The 19283-nt window shown below is 44.3% G+C and overlaps 2 protein-coding genes across 3 annotated transcripts in view; one reads left to right on the plus strand and one right to left on the minus strand.

Annotated features, from left to right (window-relative positions):
* The window catches only part of drosha (drosha ribonuclease III), a 91795-nt gene extending 75809 nt beyond the window's left edge, over window positions 1-15986 (plus strand). For both annotated transcript variants that reach the window (XM_077553886.1, XM_077553887.1), the window contains exons 27-32: window positions 250-391; window positions 3485-3567; window positions 5114-5217; window positions 7113-7205; window positions 8398-8444; window positions 15690-15986. In XM_077553886.1, coding sequence (XP_077410012.1) covers window positions 250-391; window positions 3485-3567; window positions 5114-5217; window positions 7113-7205; window positions 8398-8444; window positions 15690-15820 — 600 coding nt within the window. In that variant the 3' untranslated portion in view covers window positions 15821-15986. The remainder of the gene's footprint in view (window positions 1-249; window positions 392-3484; window positions 3568-5113; window positions 5218-7112; window positions 7206-8397; window positions 8445-15689) is intronic.
* An 873-nt stretch (window positions 15987-16859) lies between these two features.
* LOC144040082 (cadherin-6-like) overlaps window positions 16860-19283 on the minus strand; it is a 46149-nt gene continuing 43725 nt past the window's right edge. Inside the window, exon 12 of the mRNA XM_077553889.1 lies at window positions 16860-19262. Coding sequence (XP_077410015.1) covers window positions 18760-19262 — 503 coding nt within the window. The 3' untranslated portion in view covers window positions 16860-18759. The remainder of the gene's footprint in view (window positions 19263-19283) is intronic.

Genomic DNA, 19283 nt, shown 5'->3' on the forward strand with positions numbered 1-19283 from the left:
TTTGTCTATTTCTTTGTCATGTGAGTGCATTGAAAGTACTTCAAAACACGGAAAACCCATGAGCTCCGGGGGGCTACGCCTCCCTTGTCCCCCCACCAGGGCACTGCCCTGGACCTAGCTGGGTGCCAGCGGCCCCCAGACCCCCGGCTAAATTTTCAGATAATTTCACTTTGGTCAAATCACATCCCTGAGTTAAGCACTCGACCGCATGTGACACGACTTGTTGAAACTTTGTGTGTTTTGCGGCAGCTCCTGCGCAGCTCGCTGGTCAACAACCGCACACAGGCCAAAGTGGCGGAGGAGCTTGGCATGCAGGAGTTCGCCATCACCAACGACAAAACCAAGAGGCCGGTGGCGCTTCGGACCAAGACGCTGGCTGACTTGCTGGAGTGTACGTACAAACACACACAATTCCCAATACCAATTGCTCGCAATTTGAAAAGAAAAAAATGCACTGTTCCTGTGACCAATGTCCAACATGAAACACTAATGCCACCTAGTGGCAGAAATGACCTGAATACAAATCCGTGACTTAATGTTTTACACTCCTTTTAACCATATCTGCTAACTGTAACTTGATGAATGATCTACTATAAAACCTATAAACTAAAAGATGCAACCACATTTGTGTATGGAAAACTGGGGGGAAAAAAAGTATTTTGTTGTCCATTTCAAACAGATATAATGTGCGATTAATTTGTGATTAATCGTGAGTTAACAATGGAAATCCATCAACTGACAGCCCTAATATTTTAACAGTGTATGCATACATGTATGTATGTATATGTGTGAGGGAGGCATTCAATTCATTTTAAGTAGCATTAAAAAGCCTTCAGTTTGACTTAGCTGCAGAAAACCTGTAAAAGGCGGTTTGACAGTCCGAGCCCACACATGCGAGTGACAACATGGTACAGGTCGTCAACCCTAAAGGTGGAAATGACAAACGTGGTGAAGAACAGCCAGGCTCAGCAAGCTCCTCGCAGCTGCTGATGTGAGCCTCGATGGTCACAAATATGTCAGAGGAGAGAGCATTGCTGGAGAAAACGCTAAATAAGTCATGTTGTGCTTGACAGTAAGTACAGCAGGAGCGGACAAACTTTTGACACGTGGGCCATTTGGAGTTAGGCTTAAAAAAAACAAAAAAAACAAGCAAAGTTGAATTAGATTTGTAAAATATGGAAAACGGTGTGTTTTAACTCCTTTGCTCCCAAAAACGTATAAATATGTTCTATTTGAAATGTTTTAAGTTTTGTTTTGTTTTATTTTAGAGCATACAGAATGCTTTGCTGCAGCCTCAGAACTGAAGAGAATGCCGAGCAGCTGTCATGCTGCCGCACAGCGTTAGCAATTTGAAAAGCCCCTGAAGATCTGAAAGGGTCACACTTGGAATGTGCAAGTTTGCAGCTGAGAGATCAAATCATGTGCTTGTTTAGTCGTTAGAGAGCAACTCGCTGTTGCAATGCGTTCCCGTAGGTGCCAGCATCTTCAATAACTTACATCTTATTGATCACAGCGGCCCGATATTGATTGCGTGCATATGTATGCACAGACGCCATCCGTTCAAATGAGCACAGACATTTGGAAGCATTGAAAAAAAACCAAAAAAGTTTCCAAGCGCCAACTTTTCTCCATCATGTCTGGAAGGCTTCAACTCATCTGCACTCAATAGCTTTTAATTAAATAGCTCGTTATTGCTCAATATTTTCTTTTCCAATGCGCCGCTCCTGGAGTGTGACACAAAACGATTTGGCTGGCACAATAAACAAGATGCGGCGAGTGATTCACGGACAAACAAGTGCCCAATTTAGGCTGCTGACGAGACGCGTCGTTAAATCTTCATTTTTGCAGCTCTCGTGTGGGACTTACGTCATGTAAATGTTGTCATTAGTTGCTTTTAGTAAAGCCTTGTGTTGCTTCCCTTCACAATTGTACAAATGACTGCATGGAAAGAGCAATCACACTAATGATACGCTGGCTAAAAATACTTTGTCTTTATTGTGTTCATTTGCTGATACGCTCATATTTTATTCCCAGTCCGAACACTTAATGCTCCCCACACGTTGGAACATTTCATCATGCCATGTCAGCCCTATACTTAAGTGTTCTGGGGTCCCTTCAAAAGCCACTATATAAATCTACAATCTTATTGTTTTTACTGCTCAGCACTTGTACAGTGGCAAATATAGTTTTTGTCGCCGCACGGTTTTGTACCAAACACTTCAAAATCATCAACATATGAACTTTATTGACTACAGATGCATCGCGCCGCCAATGTGGAGTCAACATTTTTGCCTGGCGAGTGCATTCAAACGTACTTGTCGGCTAAATGCTACAAACGTAGCATTTTCCCATAATGCCACGGGGTATTACTTGGTGATCCTCAATCATGCACTGCATGCATAATAATAAATCTTAAAAGTTACGAATAAACAATGTTTTTACTTCATTTTCCAATGTATTGGTATAATGTCGACCAAATGTTTAATACTTTTTTTTTTTCCCAATTGTGCATGCATAATACCGTGTGACATTATGTGCTACATCTGTAGCATAAATAAATAAATAAATATATATATATATATATACACTGTATATTATAATAGAAGAATAGAATTGCAAGTGGAGTGTATGAGAACGGTCATCATCAAGTGGCGCAGCATGCTGAGAATCAATCTCGTGGCGAGTGCAGCAAGAGAGAAAGTAGCCATCAGTGATGCAGGAAAAGATAAAAACAAAACGCCTCTCATCGTTTGCCTCTCAGATCGCGCCGTCGGGCCGCCACCGTAATTGGCAGCGCGGGAAGGGAGGCGAGGGTCAGCTCGGAAAAAGGAGCGCGCCTCTTTTCCGCATATGAACGGCGGCGCCCCGCGGCTACGGCCGCCCCGCCTCAAATATTACCCATCATTCCTCTCTGGGGCGGCTAATGGCCAGATGCAACTTCCATTTCAAACAGGCCGCATGCACACTTAGACTCAGCTTATATCTCATATCTCCATTTCACTTTTGACTTCTTTCTGCGCATTCAACTGGACGCAAAGTGCTGAGCAAACAATTCAACTTGATCCTTGGCCAATTGACATATTCAGAGCTATGCTAAATAATAGGGTTTATCCTGGCCCAAATTCAGGCATATTTTCTTTTTAATTTATTGATTTAAAAAATCATTTTCTCACGTTAATTTAAAATCCAAAATAAAAAGAAAGTTAAACCCCCTCATATTCGAGAGTTGCCTTTCACAAACATTTTTTTCTTTGGAAGTAACTGCTAGTTACCGCTGGAAAAACTCACCAGTTCTCGTTTTTCCGCCACAAGATGGTGCCAAATCCCTGGCTACTAGGAGAATAGTAATCGGTGTTAAGAAAGTAGTTTTCAAGTGCTGCGTCCTGACAAATGTCAGGGAGGAGCTTCCTGTGTTGTTTTAGTGGCAATTTGGCTACTTCCAGGAAAACACTGTAAAAAAGATTTTTTTTTTTCTCTCTTTTAGCTTTCATCGCGGCACTCTACATTGATAAGGACCTGGAATTCGTGCACACCTTCATGAACGTCTGCTTCTTCCCCCGACTGAAGGTGAGCGCCTATTGATAGGCTTCCACCGCCGGCGCCTGATCAATGAGCCGCTGAGAGAGCCCAATTGGGTGAGGCGGGCTGGGGGGGGGGGGGGGCTTAATGGCGCTGGCCTAATGGTGCGAACATTGACGCAAAGGCCCCGTGCGGCGCTGAGATCGCTATTTTCGTCGTCCTCAATGGGGATCGTGACGGTGTCGGGAATCTGCTATTGGCTTGTTAGTCGCCTTTTTTGCCATTGATTCCGACGACCGCTTCCACGAGTGGCGCAAGACGAGCCGCTTTCATAATAAGATGGATGTTGTGGGGTGTTCCGACGCGGGATTTGGAGGTGAAGTCCGCTTCTGGGAGGTGTAAGTCTGACAAGTCTTACCCTCTAGTTTTTAAGCCGGTCTCAAATTATTGTTTCAAAAATTGTTCACCGTATTTTTGGGCCTATAAGTCACACTTGTTTTCATAGTTTGGCTTAAATATACAAAAACGTCAAAAGCAACAACATGTCTGTGGTCCTCCATTATTGTTTTGGTCCCCAAAACCAAACACTCGTACTATATTTTTACAAGTGGGTGTTTTTGCCGTTTAACTGCAAATACTAATGGCGACTTCCAAGCGGCTTTGTCGTGCAAATGAGCGTCCGAAGCGCGCTTGCACAGCGTCAACGTGAGCTAATGGCGTCGGAAAGCCGCAAAACTCGGGGACAAAGCGCCGCATAAGGCGGCGGCCTCCTCCTGTGAAGCCTCCGCCGCGGTCTGCTGTGCCGGCCTAATTGCCGTCTCGGTGAGCCTCTCCGGGGAGAACCCCCCCCCCCCCCCATTCTGCGTGGCGGTCGCCTCATTTCCACTTGCAAGAGAAAAAGTTTGGCGGCGGCCGGCGCGCGGCCTCGCCTTTCATCCAATTTGGGCGGAAACAGAGAAACAATGAAGGGCCCTCCCTTATAATGACTTCTTCGTTTTTTGGTGATTACGCGTGGAGCGCGAACGAACTCACAGTCTCCAATCTGCCGCCGCCCCAAGAGATGAAGAAGTGGGAAGCAGAAAAAGGGAAACAAAGTGCGCCGCGGCAGATTGTGAGAGGTTGGGAGCAATAAAGCAAGAGAGCAGGCAGCAGAAGCACTCTTTGTGGAAAATTAATAGGAGCAGACAGTTCTGGATTCAAAGTCTGCCGTTTTATGACAAGGCTGCTTCCTGTTAATGGAAGAGCTTTTAGAAGTCCCCCCTGGATAAGGAAATGTATCAAGGCGGCACACCTGGGAGCGAGACGCTTCGTATTTCTGGACGCGGATTGGCTTTTGTCTTAAGTAGCCTGTGATTTGTCCGCGCAACCAAGACCAGATGGAGAGTGCTAGCATGGCGGCCGGCGGTGGCGGTGGCGGGGGTGGGAAGTGGGGCGGGTGGTCACGGGGGCAGAAATGAAATAAAAGCCAGTGCAAAGCGCAGAGTTTGTTATTTCTCAGCTCTCTAAAAGGAGGCCGTTGTCATGACGTGTTCCCCTTTCGGCCGTGCGTGCGTGCGTGCGTGCGTGCGTGCGTGCGTGTGTGTGTGTGTTGCAGGAGTTTATTCTCAACCAGGACTGGAACGACCCCAAGTCTCAGCTGCAGCAGTGCTGCCTGACGCTGAGGACTGAGGGCAAGGAACCCGACATTCCGCTCTACAAGTAAGACGCTTCTTTCAAAAAGCAAACGAGACATGTTCAGGTCATTAAAGACGATGTAATCCATCTTTTTTTTTGGGGGGGGGGGGGGGGGGTTGTTATCCTTTTTAGGAACCCAGCTGACTTTCAATACTGATTGCCAGGAGGACAAACAATGTACTAAGTAGGGTTGCAAACCAGTGTTAGGGTTGCAAAATTAATTTTTCAAAATATGGTCAGGATCTTACAATGGCCACAAAAAAAACAACATTTTTTAGAGGGTGGGGGACAACATTTTTTAGAGGGTGGGGGTAATATTCTGAGAAAAACAAGTACATTTGCAAGAAAAAAAACTTTCTCGGAATATTGCCCCCGCCCTCTAAAAAAAATCAATATTTATACATGGCCCTAATACGCCGTTGTACTGGTCGTCAATGGCAGTGAATGAGTTCAATGTAAAATTCATTTTTACTAAATACCAGGATGCACAGTCAAATCTTCTGACAAGCTGTCCGCCAGCCACCCAGTTGACGTCATCAATTCGTGACATTCCATTTGACTTTTATAAAATTAGAAAGAGTGAAATGACTCGCACGCGTCCTCCTCCTCGTCTTCGTCACCCGTGCCGGCTTGCAAATGGGTACGAAGATGGTTTTGCAGGATCCCCGGCCGTGTAAAAGTCCACGTTGTTGTGATGAATAAATGCCCCTCAGCCACTCTCACCCTCAACTTTTGACAAAAAGGTCAAGGCCAAAGCATCAGTTGACAAAACCGATGCTTTCGGAGTGCCGCCATCAGGCTGGATTTGTTGCCATGGTGACAAACAAACACGGTTTACACTCTCCCTGTCCAACTGTGTTTGCTCAGCTACGAGGCTCAAAGGGAAGGGAAAAAAAAAAACAAAGCTGCAAAGCTCTCAAACCTCAGGTCGGATTTCAAACTAGGTTAAGGTCTTAAATAAGGGTTTTCAAATCAGGATTAGGGTTTCAAATTTGGGTTAGCTTACTAAATTGGGGTTTCAAACCACGGTAAGAGTACCAAAGTAGGGATTTAAGACAAGGTTAGGGCTTCAAACAAGGGTTAGGATATAAACAGTTTTAAATAGTGCTTCCTGTTTCCAATTAGGGTTTTGAGCTAGTTTTAGTGCTTTAAACTTTAGTGGTTAAGGTTCGAGTCTGAAGGTATGGATTCAAGCCATTGTTCTCATTTTTAAATTATGCTTTTTAAAAAGTGATAGAGTTCAAAGGCCTCTCAGTTCAATTTAGGCTTTGAAGCCAGTGGTGGGGTTGCAAACAAGGGTTATGGCCTCGGATGAGGCTTTCAAACGAGGTTCAGGTGTTGAAATATGATTTCAAGCCAGGGTTGTGCTTTGAAACAAATGTTGGCTTGTAAAAGCTGATCGAGCTTGTTTTCTTGATGCTGGCGAGCGCCCCGTTGCACGCGCGCCCCGGCCACTTGTCGGCACGTCTCGTTTGCAGCGGGAGCTAAATTATTGACGAGGTGTCATAAGTGACCAGGTTGCATTAAAAATGGATCGCGTGCTCTCCTCAAATAAGTCAATTGCGCGTCAATAATTCAGGCCGGCATGCGCTCGGCGCCTGTTTATGCAAATGTTGCTGTTTCAAACTTCGCCCGGGTTTGTTCACAAGCCCGTCTGTCCCCGCAGAAGAATCGCAACTGACAACTCAGCGTCTTTTTTTTTTTTCTTCTTTTTAAGTGAGGAAGGTCACCGCCTCACTTCATTTTTGGGGTTTGTGCGTACTCGAGAATGAATCGAGATTGACACGTTTCAACTGTATTTGTTGCCATGGCAACTGCCAAACCTGCGTCCGCCGCGCATCGGGTGCCTCTAAAAAATTCCGGATTTTTTGGTTGAGTGTCAATTGACTGTGGTGTGTTTTTTTATTTGTGTTTTTCAGGACGCTGCAGACGGTGGGTCCGTCGCACGCGCGGACGTACACCGTCGCCGTCTACTTCAAGGGCGAGCGCATCGGCTGCGGCAAAGGCCCCAGGTCAGGAGACCCGCATGCTTTCGATTCCCTCCCCTGGCTTTGAAACCCTAGCCCTGGTTTAAATCGCCACTCCGGTGTTAAAACCTTCATTTGACCCCAAACCGCGCCAATAAAACCCTCATTTCGAACCCCATTTTGAATCATTATCTTCATTTGAAACCCTGTTTTGAAATCCTAACCTTGGCTGTCTTTATGGATCGGATCACCACTTTGATGTCGAAAGAGGGAACATGTTTTGACGAAAGCCCGATTGCGTCTCTTGACTTGCGAATTGCGTAATCCAAGGTCGAAGGTGAAGTTCTGACAGGCACGCACGACTTTGTCCTCCTGCGGCGCCTCGGGGGCCGAAGCCGTCGTCTTGTTAATGGGCCGCAGACTAACGGCGGCGCTTCATCGACGGCGTTTATTACAGCAATGAAGCTCTTGTCGGCTCCTTCCTATCGGGAGACGCATTATGCACAATGAAAATAAATCGATTCATTATTGATTTGACGTAAATTGCGTTATGGAGAAATGGGAGCGGCGGGCAGATGGCGAGCGCTGGCGGCGACGCTCCGCTTCTTCCCATCAGGTGAGAGCGCCGATCCGCCGTAAATGCAGAAAATTCCAGGCAAGAATAAGGTTGTCAACAATTAGTTTCGAGACGCCATTTGCGATGGGTCAAGACAAAATAGCCGCCGCGGTTGGGTTTTCATGTCTGGGTTGAGGTTTCAAAGGTTAGGCTTTCAAATGAAGTTTTTAAGACAGGATTTGTTTTGTTTAATAAGGGTTTCAACTCAATGTGGGGTTTCAAATGAGCGTTTCAAGGCAGGGTTAAGGTTTTAAACAAGTGGTATGATGTCAAATGAGGACGGGATCAGTCTTTCTGTCAAATTAGGGTATCAAATCTGGGTTAGTAGGGTTTCAAGTCAAGGTTAGGGTTTCAAATGAGGCTTTTATGAATCCACCAAAGATTCTTAAGCAAATCCCCGACGTGAGCTGGCGTGCTGATAACTTTGGATCTTTCTGCCTTAAGCCTCCCGGCAGCAAAATGTGCGCGCGCGCGACCCGTAAGCCGCTTGATTGTGGCGCCGCCGCTGCTGCTTGCTGCCATTGTTCCAAACCAATAAGACGCACCTGCCTGCCGTAAGATTTCTTTCAGGCCAAATATGCTAAAGACCTTACCTCTGCTTGCGTCTCCTTTTTCCCGTAGCATCCAGCAGGCGGAAATGGGAGCTGCCATGGACGCGCTTGACAAATGTGAGTTGTTTTGTTTACACGCACGCACGCAAGAAAACTTTCATGGGGCGGCTCTGTCGGTCCAAAAATAGTCCTGTGGTACCTCGCTGACAAAAACACACATTTTCACAGTCTCGGTTTTGAAAAATTTGCAGCAACAATGCTCTGCAACTGTGTGCCTTAAGTGGGCGGAGCTTCAAGACAAGATAGAAACTGGCATGCAATTTTGAAAAAAAAAAATATTTAATGCACATGCGCAGATCATAAAACAAAGTTTTGTTTAATCAAGTTCACCCGATTGCTTTTATATGAGCAAACATTCGGCTTGGAAAAGGTTTTACTTCAGGGGTCTTACTCTGGTTTTTAAAATCCAGCAAACACACGCACACACATCATCATCAGCATGTTCTTCCTTGTTGTTGTTGTTGTCGTGCTTGTGTCGGCGGGCCGTGCACACTTTGTATGTTTGCGTTTGAAGGCGAGCCCTCAGGGGGCCTCGAGGATCAGAAATCTTCTTTTGGTCCTCTTCACAAAGTCTCTTCTCCCCCTCGCTCCTTTTTTTTTTCCCATCTCAAAGAAAATCGCGTCCTTCGCTGTTTCGTACATTTTCCTCTTAGGAAATACAAAATAGTATTTCTTGGGTCAATTTACAACATTCCAATTTCACCTTTTTGTCTTGTGTCATTTAAAAGACCTGATCTCTTTCTTGTCTTTTTTCACATCAAATCAGAAAGCGGGCTCATTTGCAACATTTTAAACCAAAAAGTTCTTGTAGGAAATTGGAACTTTACGACAGTACTAAGAAATATACTGGTTAAATAATTAGGACATAACGAGGAACTTCAGCACAGTACTTGGAAGCTTACCAGAGAACTAGAAACTTTGCCACAAAATTTGAAGCTTGACAAAATAACTCCTAATTCATTTGCTCCCAAAAACGTCTAAAAACGTTCTATTTGAAATATTGCCATGGTCCCAAAAACACATTTATACGTTTTTTTGTTTTGTTTTTTATGCTAGAGCATACAGAAGGCTTTGATGCAGCCAAGTCTAGTTACTACAAACAAACGACAAGCAGGTGGCAGCAGATTATGTGTGCCGATTGGCTGATTGGGCTTCAGAGCCAACAAATCGCAGCTCTTTAAAAATATCTGCGCACGTGCGCAATCCATCCCGGTGCCTAATGGAGCGCAGCACGTGATGGAAGCAAACATGAACGTATGATGTCATCTGTTTCATCTTTGTTTGTTCGTCGTGAATTATGAATGTGGCGAGTGCGTAACGAGCCGCAGGTGAGCGCGCGGCGCAAACGGAGGTCAAGCTTTGATTGGATTTGTCTTGTTAAATGAGGCCTCAAGCCACCTTTGACGGAGGCTCTTCGGATTTCCCGTCTGCAGCTGTTTGCGCAATCGCGCCTTCCTAGCGTTAATACACAAATACGCGCTTGACATTATGAAGTCATTGAGTGATAACACGTTTACATGCAAACACTACATGACAATGTCAGTGCTCTTCGTTGACTATATTGTCTTATTAATTCAATATAAGTGCACGCAATGCTAACATGCTTACAAATAATTTTGCTGCAGTTTTCGTGGCTCCATTTACATGATTGAAAGCTATGAATGTGCTTGTTGACATTCCAATTTTAGTCGTGCTGATCATTTTTAAGTGCACATAGTGTGTCTACCTACATTAGTGGACTATTGCTAGCATGTTTACGCCGCAACATTATCGTCTGCATATTTCTGGAGGACGTATTTGCATCATTGAAAGATATGAATGCACATATTTGGACTGCACGTCGTGCACGTACTTACATAATGCTGGAATAACACAACCCATATTAGTGCACATATCTCTTAACAATATCAGCCTCCGTCCAAGAATGGCATTTTTTTTAGATTTTAGGGTTTTGCCGGTTCATTAAAAAGCATTAAAAGTCATTAAATGGACGGTGCTAAAATGAAGGCCTTAACTTCATTAACGAGGCATTACAAATGTACGCACAATTGTTGTTCATACTTTATTTTACATACAATGTGTGAAGGAGTCACTATAAGACAATTAAGCACAATATGATAAGAAAAATAATTCTGGCTCTGGCGACTAGTTATAATTTACAATGACCAAAATGCCCTGATGTCCACGAGTTTCTTCATTTTCCAAATAACAATTGCTCTGAAACTGAAAAGAAAATGTAGTGTTCCTAGTTGCCAACATCCAACATAAAACACTAATGCCACCTAGTGGCAGAAAAATGATCTCAATACAAATCTATGACTTCATAGTGTTCAACTGCAACTGCTAGCTGTAAGTTCATGAATGACTTACTATAAAATGACTATCAATTTGTATTTGGGAACCAATTCTGGCCAACAGCATTAAAAAGCATTCAATTGAATTTGATGATACCTGCAGAAGGCGCATTTTTATTCACAGCGTTAAGGCGGCTGCTTGTTTTCTCGAATATGTTGACTTCCTGAATAGTCGTTTGCCATCCTAGCATGTGCGCTGACGCTCGTGTGTGCATGTGACATTTCCCATCCTGGCTCATCAAGTCCTCCTGACGTTGGAGGCCTCGGCGTCGTTTGTCACCACAGCGTCCCTAATCAAGGACACGAGTTCTGGCGCCATTGATGGTCCGCTTGCGTCGGGCTGGTCTTGCGCCGACGTCGACCTCGCCTTGCACGGCCGATCGACCCAAACATACCTGCTCGCTGTGTCAGGATTCGTCTCCATGTTTTATTGAAGCCGTGCGAGCCCGACTCCACTTTTCTGCAGGCTGACAGGATGTGTGTGACTGCAGCCGCGTCGGAGGTCAAATTCGAGGATGAAGAAGAGGTCGGCCTGAGTCCGACAGCTGCGGGCTCATTAAACCGGCCTTTTGCGTGTTTCTGTGTGTGTGTGTGTGTGTGTGTTGGGCCGGTCCACTAGTGTGGTGCCGCTGATCCACATCTGGCACTTTGACGGGCCGCGTTTTGACGTGTGCTGCCTGAACACGTCAGGGCGGAATTAAATGTTAAGCAGGTTGCAAACCGACGGCAACATGAGTGCAAGCAAATGGAGGCCAAAGGCAGTCAGGTGGGCAAAGTTTGGCCGGGTAGGCAAAGAGCCGTGAGCTAGGTGAGGAATGGAGTCGTAGAAAAAAGAGCCAGACAAAGAATGGCGTAGGAATGGGCCCATTATGGATTATGATATTAATATTATTATGAGAACCGTGAGCAAAAATAGCTGTATTTAAGTTACAGCTCAAAAATGACCTTTTTGGAAATGAAGGGTGTCAAATTGACTGCATTCATTTTGAGTTAATTTAACAGGGATGTGATTTTTCCGCTAATTCGCGGAATTCCGCTTTTTTTTATCTCCCCCCAAAAAAAAAAAAAAATCTGATTATTTTTTTATTTTTTTGGAGTTGATTGTGTATGCACATGACTCCGACAGATAACATCTTCTGCTATAACAAAGACATTTGTGGTATGCTCTAATATGAGTTACTTTTCATTTGGTCATGATACAATTATTTGTTCATGAAATTTGAACTCTTCAACATTATTTATGTGTTAACTTAGTAATCACATTAGTTAGATATGATGATATTCTCAGTGATAGTTTTTAAAAGCAAAGGCAGTCCAATGTTTTTGAATGTGACTGATTTTGAGTTGACTAAAACTGCCATTTTATATGGGATAGTTCAATATACATTGAAAATTTATGCTGTTGTTTTGTCTATTTCTTTGTCATGTGAGTGCATTGAAAGTACTTCAAAACACGGAAAACCCATGAGCTCCGGGGGGCTACGTCCCCCTTGTCCCCCCACCAGCGGCCCCCAGACCCCCGGCTAAATTTTCAGATAATTTCACTTTGGTCAAATCACATCCCTGATTTAAAGTTCCTTTAATGTCACAATTTTTTTTTGTGCGCGATTAATGACCGACAAAAAGCTTGTTGCAACATGGCCCTGGTTGATCTCTTATACTCTGCTGCCACCTAATGGCCGTTTTTGGTAATGATTACCATTGCTTTAATTAACCTCTTTATGTCAGAAGCTGTATCAAAGCCTTCTGTATGCTCTAGTGTAAAAAAATAAAAGAAGATATATATAAAAAAACGTATATTTATGTTTTTGGGTTCAAGTTAAATATTCAATATTCAAAAATGTTGCTCAACTCTGCAAGCAGCCAATCCTATTGTGCCTGCTTAGACGTGACTTTTTAAAAGTATTTTTAAAACGGTCCAACCGGTAATCAGCTCATGCCTCGAGTAGTTGTTGGCAAATGTCGTTGAAGAGCGTCACAATATGACACGTGTGATGAAATAAGCAACGAGTGGCGAGATTGTGGTAACGAGCTCGGCGTTGGCGTGCCGGCCCCTCGGGCGCCAACGCAGGCTTTGGGCTCCGACTGCGCCAAAAACACACCGGAGGCGTCAGCGGCATTCATTTACGGCTCGCCCTCGCTCCTCCTGACAATGCGGTGGCGGCTGAAAAAGGGGCGTCGTCTCAATGTGAGCTCGAAGGCAGCTTCATTCCCTGCAAATCTCCTAATCTGCAGATAAAAGCGTCTGATGTAACGCGAGCGAGCAAAAGCCAGCGTGAAGGATCGTTTTTTTTTTTTTGTTGTTTGCCCTTTGCCGAGGAAGCAAATCCCTTCATGGCCGTTTGGCGTGCGTTTGGCGTGCGTTTGGCGTGCGTTGACCGACTTGCGGCTGAAAGATGGAGCTTTTGTCGTTTGAAGCCGAGCACGCGGCGCCGTCGGGCTTAAGCGAGCTTCTTGCCCACCCGCGTTTCAATTGACCGCTCTCATGTCGGATGTTGTTGCAAGCCCAACGAGTTTCGTCATTTTGGACCTCACACTTCATCGCAAGCAATTCCTTGAATTTTGTGCACAAAATTGTCCACACTTTTCCATGAAGTACATAGCAACTAAATTGAAAACAAAATTCCGTTAACGAAATAAAATTAAAACAAAAAGGCTTTTTGAAAGAACGAAAACGACATTTACGAAAGTAACTAAAAATAATTTGTGTGAAAATATCATTCGTTTTCAAATGCATGAGCCTTTTGGGGTTGATTTTAAATGTGATTTTATGTAGATTTATTTAACCGGAATAACGACGTTTGAAAAGGTTTCACGTAGGGCTGCTTGATTATGGAAAAAACAATAAGCACGATTATTTTGGCAATAAATGAAATCACGATTATTCAAATAATTCTTTTTTTTTTTTCCCAGGAGAGCTCAGTATTGTTCATTCGATTTGACATCATCATTGCTCTCCTTTTTTTTAAAAAACAAATAAATTAAAAAAAATTAATAAATGTTTTTTTTTATATATATATAATATTCAAATAATTATTTTTGTTTTGGTACAAAACAAGAACATATTTAAGCATTTAAAAAATATTTAGACCAATAAAAAAAAAAAAAAGTGAAACACTATAATTATGCAAGTTCCTTTTGGATGAAACATTTATTACATTTGTTATTTTAAAATTTAAAAAAGATGCAACAACTCAAATGAAAACTAATACTAAAAGTAAACATTTTTTAAAGTATGTTTTTTGGGGGATTTTAGCCTATAATGGAAAAAACTAACAGAGGCACCCTGAAAAGGAATGAAATCTTAAAAAACAAAATCCAAACTAACTATAATGACAATTCCAAAACATGGATAAGAATGACGAATGTGACTTGTCGTGTGACTGCGCCAGTTGATCAGCATGCAGACGACGTTGGTGTCCTCCGAGTGACGGACAGCTGCGATTGCTCAACATGTCGGCCTGTGTGTGCGTGTTTGAAATAACGCAAGTGCCTCTTAAGACAACAAGTGCTGCTTTGCGCATTTGTCAGCGCCGGCGTTTTGTTTTGTCAGGCAACCTGTTGAGAGGCGTCCGTCCGTACGAGACGTCGGCCAGCCTTGTTGAGCGTTGAGTGCGTGCGGGTCAGAGTGCAAATTACAAACTGCCCAGCGTCTTTTCAACCCACTTGAGTTTTTGTCAGTCAGCCCAAAGAAGAAAAGAAAAGCTCACCTTTTAACACTCACAAAGTGCACATTCATGTGTTCACCACTCGCTTCAGATGGAAAATTGGGTCCGTTTGCTTCAAGTGCGAGCTGTCCAAAATGTCTGAAAACATTTTGTAGAACGAGCGGAAGACTGTCGGCTTCATCCTGGACTGGTCGACAGCCAATCGCAGACCAAAATGTCTTTAGAAGTGTCAAAATTAATCCATTAATTAATTAATTATCAAATTAATCGACAATTATTTTAATAAACGAGTAATTGTATAAAAAATTAAATAAAAACATCTGTTTTTACTTTGGAAAAAATGACAGAACCGGTAACATAGTTACGGTAACATTTTTTATTACTATACAAAGTATAAAATAAACACTAATCAGTAGTTAATAAACAGTAAAGGGGGGGGGGGCTTTTGTAATACACTTTCATGAAAATGAATCAGATTAATTATTTTAAAAAAGAGGAAAAAAATTATAAAAAAAATTTCCCCTCCTGTTTTTCTGAATATTTTTTCCCCTCGTGTTTCAGATTTTTTTTTTATGGCAGAAAACAAATATTTAGTAAAACGTAAAAAAAAAAAAAAATCGGAAAATTCCGAACAAATACATAAAAATCAAAGGTTCTCGCGGTATTTGTGAGTTGACAAACTCCGGAGAATACAACTTTTACCGCTCCCGCTGATGCGATCTTTTCTCGAGCGGACCAATCAGGCGTTGTTTAGCCAGGACGAAACCAATAAGCGCCGATGGCGGGGGGGGAAACAAACAGACCTCACAGACGAATGGATGCTGCAATTAGCGTTCAGCTCAGCGTTTCCTTGTTGAATTTGGAGTTTTGTGCATTTTAATCTGGTCAAATATTGCAAATATATTTCTCTGCAACAAATAATTCAAGTGGCGTCATTTCCAAAGTTTGTGAGGGATCCGGCGCAAGATGGCCGCATCTTTTCATTCCTGGTGCGAACGAAGGCCCAGGTAGCGGACGAGCAGCTGCGATGACGACACGCCGCACCTAATGAAGAAGTCTTCCTCTGTTAATTAATGATGTCTGACACCAAACAAGCTCGTCTCATTTCACGCCGTCATTAATAACCAAAGAACAACGTGGCGGGCGCACCGCCTCCAATCTTTTCGCTCACTGGACCGAAGTGGGAGCGCCGCTAAACGGCGACTCGCCGCCGCCGCACCTTCCTCGCGCTCAGCCTCATCTCTTTTCTTCTCTCTCTCTCTCTCTCTCTCGCCCCGCAGATAATTTCCCGCAGATGGCCCATCAGAAGCGCTTCATCGAGCGCAAGTACCGGCAAGAGCTGAAGGAGATGAGACGCGAGCGCGAGCGCCAGGAGAAGGACGGCGACGATCCCGACGGCGGCAGGAAGTGAGACGGCGGCGGCGGCGGTTGCTGATGATGTCGCGTTGACCAGAAAATCCAGACGGACGGCAGGTTGGTCCTCTTTGCCTGAATCGACACAGCAGGAGCGAGCGTCCCCCCAACGCACAAAAACACCTTTTTTAAGTTTGAACGGAAATAAATGAAATTAGAAACAAGTTGTCTGCAAATCATGTCGGTAATTAAATATGGCCGCCACCTAGCGTTTAATACGCCGTCGCCATCTGTCTTACAGCTGACGCTCATCCCACTAATCGTCCAAATCACGTTGTTTTTCTTTCTTTTTCTTCATCTCAAATCCGATTGGAACAAAATATATTTTAAAAAATTCTCTCCATTTTATGTATCAACCAATATTATACTGTATTTTACATGATTATTTTTTTTTTTTTTTTGTCATTTTTACAATGGATCCACAACATAAGAGTAAGGTTTAAATCAGTGGTTCTGAAATTGACGTACGCGAGATTTTAAAATATAATTTAAAATATGTAATATATGTAAATATTTCAGAATTATATCATTTCATACTCGGTAGGCTATTCAATTTCAATGTCCTCAAAACCGCAACTCCCCCATAACAGAATGGTTCGACCCAACTAGTCATCTGCCGCCTTGAATCATCTGTCAATCACTGGAAAACTTTATTTAAAACTCGGTTATTTCATTTTGAGAACAAAGCTTTACTTTGATCCCAAAAGATGACACTTTATGTTGATAATAATTTGTATGTGCAGAAATCTTTATGTATTCATTTATTTTACTTCTATATATTTTTTTCCAAATAGTTCAAGAGACCACATAAATACAAATAGAGTTCCAAAGTTGAATAAATGAGACAATGATGGCACAGCACTTGGTTTTAAATTTTTTTTCTTTTTTTTTTTCCCAATCAGAAATGCTTTGAGCTGGTTAGGGGGTTCTTAGCTAAAAAAAAAAAAAAAAAAAAATTCACAGGGTTGAGAATCACTTCTTTAAATAATGAAATAGTTTCAAGAGTTGTTAAAGAGCGTTAAAGCAGAGGAAGCTCATCTTTTGAAGAGATTTAATGGTGTCATATAAATATCCAGTACAAAATGTCACGTTGTACAAAGCAGAATGGCGGCGCGGGCCCGCCAGGCTACGGCGAGCCCTCCCGACACCGTTTTTCTACGCTCACAGAGACTCCACCACGTTTGTCACCAACGGCCCAACGGCGTCTACACATCGACAAGCACACGTCTACTGGATGGCGCCACCACGTTTGCGTCGGGGTCGGGGGGGGGAGGAGCCGGGAGAAAACCAAAACCAGCACGTGCTCAACACTCCACGTCAAAAACCATGACTTTCGTGTCGGAACGCACGTGTTTGTTTGGTTCTTCCGTCATCTGGCTGGATCCGAACGTCTCTTTAAGGCTGTCCCCTTTTTTTTAATTTTTTTATTTGCTGCTGTAGAGCCAAGGATGCTTTTTGAGTTCGTCGTTAGCTGTCGACACCAAATGTTAAAATCCCGCTTTTGTGAAAAAAGTGAGTGAGCCGTTCCATCAAGTCCGTCTGGTGTCTTTACCACCACAAAAAAACAAAACATCTACAAGCGCCATCGTCAGTCGCCTTCGTCGGACCCTCGTGGACGGTTTTCGAGAAAGATCCGATGGAATCCACACGAGCAACACGTCTGTGGAGATTCGCAGTCGTCCAAGCCGTAAAAGTTGGATGGAGGCGACTTCTTGGTTCGTTCACACCGAAGGACTTGGATTACTGGAGCCGTGTCCTGTGGTCTGATGAGACCAAGTTAAACTGCACATGGTGTCAACTTAGAAAATATGTTATTTGGACATTTTATTGTACATTTAAAACAGATATAAAATTTGTGATTAATCGTGAGTTATCTATTGAAGTCACGCAATTAATTCCGACTAAACATTTGAATGGGCCGACACCCCTAGTTGAAGCTTTTTGGAGAACCAACAAGAGTCCAGTTGCCTCCATCCAACACGGACGCAAAAAAAAGTAAATTTTCCTGCTCGAGTTTCCGAAAAGAGACCAGCTCGGATTTCATATTCAGTGACATCACCATCGAGGAGGAAACATTTGCCGGCTTCGCTCGCCCGCTAAGCGTGACAACCGCACCTCCCCAAGGCTAGGGGGCGCTGTGAGATGACGAAGATGAAGGAAGTGGCTGTACAGTGTATTGTATCATGTAACGTACACAAGCAGAAGATCACAATATATGCAGCTGGAGTTTGTGGCAGAAACACTGACAAGTACACCACCGCTCGGCGTCCGTCGCCAAAACCAAGAAAAACATCGGTAGATAGACGTGGGCGTGGCCTACGCCCGATATCCTAACACTGGGGTGTCCAAACGTCGTCTTCCGGGGGCCACGTACGGAAAAATGGATACATTTCGGGACCACTCTTCTTGTTAAAAACTAAAATGATTAAAAATGTTTTATTTTGCAGATTCGATCAATGATCTCATTGATCAATCGGCAAATTATGACATTGCAACTGATCACCAAGTTTGCATAAATGCAAAATGTCTGCCGATCCGATCCAGCCGATCACTTCTGCGTCTAGTCTAGTTGTAACTCGTCCTTTTTCGACACCCACACTGTTCAGGCTGATTGCCCCGCCCCCTTTTCGCTTGAATTGCAATTAATAAGTGGACTGCGGGCAGCAAATGGCCCAAGGGTCAAAGTTCAGATGCCCTTGCTCTATCAAAATGGTGTTATTTTTCGCTTTGGAAATAGCGCTGTGAGCCGTCATTTTTTTTTATTTTTGAGAGGGGGCGGTATTTTTTTCAACTACAAAATGGCCGACTGTTGGCAAGGGGCCCCCGGTCTTCAGTTTGGACACCCCTGCCCTAACACTGGACGGGACACACGAGGCCTACGTCGTCTCAAAAGGGTTCGTGCGCAAGTCCCGCCGTCCCGCACGCGGCGAGACGTCGTTAGGAATCCCTGTCGCTGTCGTCGGCCCCGTACATGTCGGCCAGTTTCTTAAAGCGCGGCCCCCACTCGCTCAGGTAGTTGTAGTCCTGCTCGCCCTCGGTGGTGGCCGACTCCAGCGAGCTGAGCGACTCGGCCACCGAGCCGCTGCCCTCGTAGGCGTACGTGGCCAACGAGTCGTAAGGCGGCGCCGTGGGGTCCACGTCGTTGTCCTGGATCTTCTGGTTGATGAAGTCCCGCACGTCCCCGTTGTTGTCCCTGGCCGCGGGGGGCGCGGGCCGGCGGGCCGGCGGGTAGTAGGCCTCGGGCACGATGTCCCGCCTCTGCTTGCCGTCCTCGACGGCCTCGGGGTTGCGCAGCGTGCCGATGTCGAAGGCCTGCGTGTCCTCCTCGCCGCCGCCCTCGTCGTTGTAGCTGACCACGTTGTCCCGCACGTCCTCCTTGGAGATGATCAGAGGCTCCTTCTTGCGTTGCCTCCTCAAAGCGGCGAACAGAACCACGATCACTGCGGGCGCAACACAACAAA

The sequence above is a fragment of the Vanacampus margaritifer genome, chromosome 20 (genome assembly GCF_051991255.1).
Source record: "Vanacampus margaritifer isolate UIUO_Vmar chromosome 20, RoL_Vmar_1.0, whole genome shotgun sequence".
Taxonomy (NCBI): Eukaryota; Metazoa; Chordata; class Actinopteri; order Syngnathiformes; family Syngnathidae; genus Vanacampus; species Vanacampus margaritifer.